The 5,516-nt window shown below is 40.8% G+C and overlaps 1 protein-coding gene across 1 annotated transcript; it reads right to left on the reverse strand.

Annotated features, from left to right (window-relative positions):
- Positions 1-2,875: 2,875 nt before the first annotated feature.
- On the reverse strand, positions 2,876-4,826 carry MC4R (melanocortin 4 receptor). Its single transcript, XM_083826105.1, has one exon. It carries the CDS (start codon positions 4,388-4,390, stop codon positions 3,395-3,397), a length of 996 nt encoding a protein of 331 aa, XP_083682231.1. The 5' UTR covers positions 4,391-4,826; the 3' UTR covers positions 2,876-3,394.
- Between the last annotated feature and the right edge of the window lie 690 nt (positions 4,827-5,516).

The raw sequence follows: 5,516 nt of genomic DNA on the forward strand, positions 1-5,516 counted from the left end.
TTTGTGTGTTATATTATAGCCATTTATTGGGAAAGGACAAAAAACACAACCATCTATCCCCAGCTCAGCCAAAGGCTGAGTTCTAGGAGGCTGAGCAAATCCATTAGTCCCTTTTCTCCAGGAGAAGTGAAAATGTAAGTCTTTACACCTGTAAAGTGGAGACAAAACCATTACCTTGCCACAGAGGAATATGCCGTGGTTACATAACATGGCTAAAATACGAGCTGCTAAAGTGATTAGGGTCCCGGATATTTAAAGAAAGAAAGCTCATTTTCTTAGAACATTTTGAAAGAGCTCCAGCAAATTGAGTGTGGAAGATAATCCTCCGCAGTCTTCACTCTCCAGCAAGCTAAATGACTTTATCTTTTGCAACACTAATTTCTATGACTCCCTGCTGGAAAGCTGCCAGAGCTATAGGCAAACAGAAACTGGTGCAGCTATTTAGAAGGAACAAAGTGTCTGGGAATAGGAAAATTGTCTATATAGGAGGTTTGACATCAATTTCAATAAATTACACTCCAGCGATAATACCATGAAATGAAAAAGTCTTCTTTAATTAAAAAGTCCATTAAAAAAAGTATGTACATACATTTGTCTTTATAAAATAAAGACAGAAGAACTGCTAAGCAATATGAAATTTGATAAAACTCTGGAATAAGCTAGTTTTAAAATATATATTTCTAAATGAGATTTAGAGGTTAATGGGGTCAAAATTCTCTTGACTAAACTTAGTCCAAATAAGTGTAAAAGAAATGCACACCATTTTTGAAAACTACAAGGAAACTGTTGATGAAAACCTCCAACCAGCATGATAAAAATTAATTGTTATTTCTCTTCCCCTTGGGTTGAAAAAAGAAGTAAGACTGTTAGTTTTAAGAATCTACTGGGAGTTCAGGAAGTAAATTACAGAAGCATAGCCTCCTCAGCATTCAGATCTGTTTAGATTAGGTTTCTGTTCCTTGTATAGTCAAAGGAGAGAAAGAGGGACTTTTGAGGTAATATTCTGAGCACAAAAGGTAGTATCTTCCTCTTATATCACTTTCTACTGGATCTTCTCTGCATCCAAGCAAAACTCTGGAGCCCAACATCATAACTTAGAGCCCTAAAATAGCTAAAGAAAATGAGGCAGAACAAAGATCAAGTGAGATTTTTCAAACTGGCAACAGCAATTTCTTGCATTATTGCCAGAGTATTTCTGCATTGCTATTATCATGTCTTGTGGGAGAAGGAAAGGCTTTTAATAAGTCCAGGAGAATTCGAGCAGATTTTTGGATAGACTATTAATTCTTATACATTCATATGTTCCCTCCACCCCCAAGCTTTAATCCTCCTTCTTTGGTATCTTTTATTGCCTACCCAGTGGAACCAGGTAGGGATGGATTATTGAAAAGTTTATAGTTCCTCCAGAAGAAAGTACATAGTGTTAGTGTGATAGATATATTTAAACATTTTCCATACTGCAACCATTACGATGCATCAGCATCATTTACTGAAACTAAGAGAAGGTAACAAGGGTGTGTTACAAAAAGTATGGTGGATGGAGTGGCAGGAGTACATGAGCAGGGTGTGGGAGACCTGATTTCTCTGCTGCTGGTCTAGCAAAGAACTCGGATGTACAAACAACTTGCTTATTCTCCCTGTAAGTAAGTAAATTGAAGTAAAAGATAATGAGACCCACCTTAAGTCCTTTAGGCTCTTTGGCAGAGGACCAAATGTTATTGCAGATTTATGAGATGCTGACATGTTACCCACAACTAAAAGATCAGATTCTGTCTGGAGAAGAATCCCAGGTAGCAAGCATTGGGCTTTCATGAACAGTATTTCATTGCATCTGTCTTAGGTAACATCTTGTCTGAGGTAACAAGCAGTTTCCAAGAAAATTGATAGGACTGCTCACTCCACTAATTTACAATTTATCTTTGTAAAATCAAGCATCCAGGATTAAAATATAAATCCTTCTTTACATTCATTTTTGACTTTTTATATCAAAACTTTTCAAGCATTTTCCCAGCTAACACTATATTTTTTATACTTACAAAGAATAAATAAGTTATTTTTTTATGCCCTTACGTAGAAGTTGATGTTGTCAAGACGTTATGGAATGTCTTCAATGTGTACTCACATTTGTACTTTAAACATTTTCAGGGTGCTAAAATCAGGGACCTGAGGTCCTTATTAGACATCTAAATTAGACATCTGAGAAGGTGAACTGTCCTTAAGCAGCACTAACACACACGGCTGCCAGATACAGAGCATGGGTTTAGATAGTTGTCAGCCTGCAGACCTTCCACGTGATAGCATTGCCCCCACAAGCTTCAATGGTCCACAGTAGTGTCTGAGGTGGTCGTGACAATCTGATACAGACTTTCACTCCTCTGTGAGGATCCAGGCAGTGGATCTCATCTGCTAACACAACAACACTTCAGAATAGACGGCAGCTTGTTTTTAGCAAAGCTGTATTTTCTTCTGACGCACAGAGTCCTTGCTCCTCACAGCATATCAGCATAAGGAAGGACTGTTCAAACTGAAGTCCCCTCTTCATCTTCATCAGCTGAATCTCTCAGCAAAGCTTTAGGCAGGTGCTGGCACTGTCAATGTTAGTACTGTACCTGCTTCACGAGTGAATGGAGGGTGCTAGCGTACCTGGATGCCAATCTAGTAAACACATCAAGAGCTAACTGATGCTCCAGGGAACAATTTCAGTTTTTCAAAAAGGTGCTGTCAGACACACAGCTATCATCATATTGGAAAACAAAACAAAACAAGCTTTCGATTGTCTGGCTAGCAAGGGTTTGAAAAACCTTATTGTTGTAGGCAGTGACTGTAACAAAGATCCGGATTGCTGCTCTTGGAGTAGGAGGAAAAGTGTATACAATGAATGAACACAGCTCCTTGGTTCCAGTTACCGTTATGAAAAATCTGCCTCCTAATTCCAGAGAACCTTTAATACATTAATAGACAAGCATATGCTCTATTTTAAGTTGTACATAATGTAATGGATAGCTGTAATTACTTCAACAGAGTAAGGAACATCATCAGCCAATATATACTGTAACTCAGGCAAGATTTTTATTTTGTCAGCAGTTGGAACATACAGCTGCTCATATTTGTTAGTATTTCACATTCATCATTACATTTATCTGCTCACTTACAAACTGGTATGAAACGCTACTTCTCTTCTCTTCCCAGGCAAATAAATTGCAAAGAGTAGATATCACAAACACTACAGAGAAGTATGAATTACACGTGAATGGGATACAAAGATGAGAGGAAAGGGAGAGAGAAAGAGGTGTTTGCTCTTAAAGATGTAACCCAAGTTCTGCTGAAAAAGAGGATCTGAAGGCTCAGAAGTCTGTGCTGCATGCTGAGTACACAGTAACATATCCACCTCAGTCTAGTATTTGCCAGGCAAATCACAAAGCCCTCTCAGACTACAGCAGCATATAATCTCCTTGAATGTTTTCCTGAGCTCCTGACTCCGGAACGCATAGATAAGTGGATCGATGATGGAATTGCACATGATGAGGATGAGGTAGAAGTTAAAATGGGACATGAAGCACACACAGTAAGGGTTATAGGGGCAGGAGATGTAGAAGATGAGGTGCAGAAAAAATGGGGCCCAGCACACAACAAAAACTCCAATCAGGATAGTGAGAGTGATGGCCCCTTTCATGTTGGCCCCTTGGCGAATAGGGCCAGTCCCAGGAAGAACTGCGATCTTTTTGATATGCATCCGAGCCATCATGAACATGTGGACATAGAGGGATGCCATGAGAATGAGCATGGTGAAGAACATGCTAATAAGGCAGATGATGACAACACTGCTGTCAGAGTAAATGATGAACAAAATGCCTGAGACTGTGCAAGCAGCCCAGATGCACGTGATGATGACCCCTACGCGCTTCACCGTCATGATGTTATGATACTGGAGGGCGTAAAAGATAGTAAAATACCTGTCCACTGCTATTGAGAGGAGACTGCAAATTGATGCAAGCAGGGAACTGCAAATCACTGAGTCAATGACATTGTCAATATTTATGGTAAAGCTCTGTGCGTCTGTGTCTGTATTGTTTAGCAGCGTGATGACAATAGTTTCTGATCCATTAGATACGCTCACTAGCATGTCAGCCACTGCCAAGCTACAGATGAAGAAGTACATGGGCGAATGGAGGTTCTTGTTCTTGGCTATTGCCACAATGACCAAGACATTCTCCAGCAAGCTGATGATGCCCAGAGTCACAAACACTTCAGGGGAAACAAAGAGTTGCTCGTAGCAGCCTCCTGAGGAGTGGCCCTTTGCATTGGGCTCGCTGGCACCCCCGTGCAGTCCATTGCTGTGGTTCCAGAAATGCAGAGGCTGGAGAGTTCCACGGTGCTGGGTGAAATTCATCTTATGGAGACCCCCTTTCAGCTTCCTGCTTTTAAAACTCCTGTCCTTTTTGCATTCCTCTGAAATCCTCCTTTGGCTTTTCAGTTAGGGAAGAGAAGAAAAATAAGCCAGCACCAAGGCAGGCAGCAGTTCAGAACACTTTGACTGCTGTCACAAAATAAGGTTTCAAACTCACAAATGCTGGTTTACGCTCTCACAGATGCAGTTTCTGATCATCATCACATTCACGTCGGTGATCTGTGTCACAGAGTCCCAACAGTCTGTAAGTTTGTATGAGATTTTCCCCTACGTTCAGTTCCTGTTTAGTTCACTGTTACGATGCAGGGTTGGTTTTTTTTGCTCTTCCATTAAGAGAGGTAAACGTAAAATGCTCAAGTGACTGCTGCCGAGCCGAAACTAACTTCAAACTGCAAGCACCAGTCTTGCTGTCAGAGAGTGTGTACCGGCTGCCTGCTTTATGGTGTGTGGAGGAGAAAAATATTCAGGGCACTCTCCGCCTCTGCTTTGCCTTCCAGCCAATGGGGCTCGGGAGCTGCAGAAAGTCAAGGGGCTGCTGCTTCTGAGCCTCTCTGAAACATCACACGGCACAGCAGATTTGGATGCTGCACGAGCTTCCAGTATCTACAGAAAAGCGGATGATCTACCAGAGATCTGGTTCCCTTCTTTAACTTTTCAGCATAGTATTTTAGGACTGATTTTTTGTTAGCAAACTTACAGCACTGTGGTATCAGTCTCTGCAGAATTCCTTGAGCTGGACTGATGGTGTTTTGTTTTCCAGGCTGCAATTTACTGTAATTTACTCTTGCCCCTTCTGTGACATAAGGTTGCTCTGTTTTGTGTACGTGACAAAATAGGAATCAAGAGAATACTTATCTCCTCCTGGTTCTCTCTCTCAGCCCCTCCATGCATCGTTAACTTTTCTATGCCTCAGTTGTCCACTTGCAAGATGTGGTGTTGTAAGGCTGCATTATACTATCTACGCTTGTTGTAATTTTTAAGAAATGGAGACCATCAAAGGATCAAAAACAGGACAAGGTGGCTAAAGTCACACATGGCTTATTAAATTGTCCTAAAGAAAATAGTTTTTCCTAGGTAATATCCTTCTTCATCATTTTATTTCCAGGAA

The sequence above is a fragment of the Anser anser genome, assembly GCF_964211835.1.
Source record: "Anser anser genome assembly, chromosome: 2".
Classification (NCBI taxonomy): Eukaryota; Metazoa; Chordata; class Aves; order Anseriformes; family Anatidae; genus Anser; species Anser anser.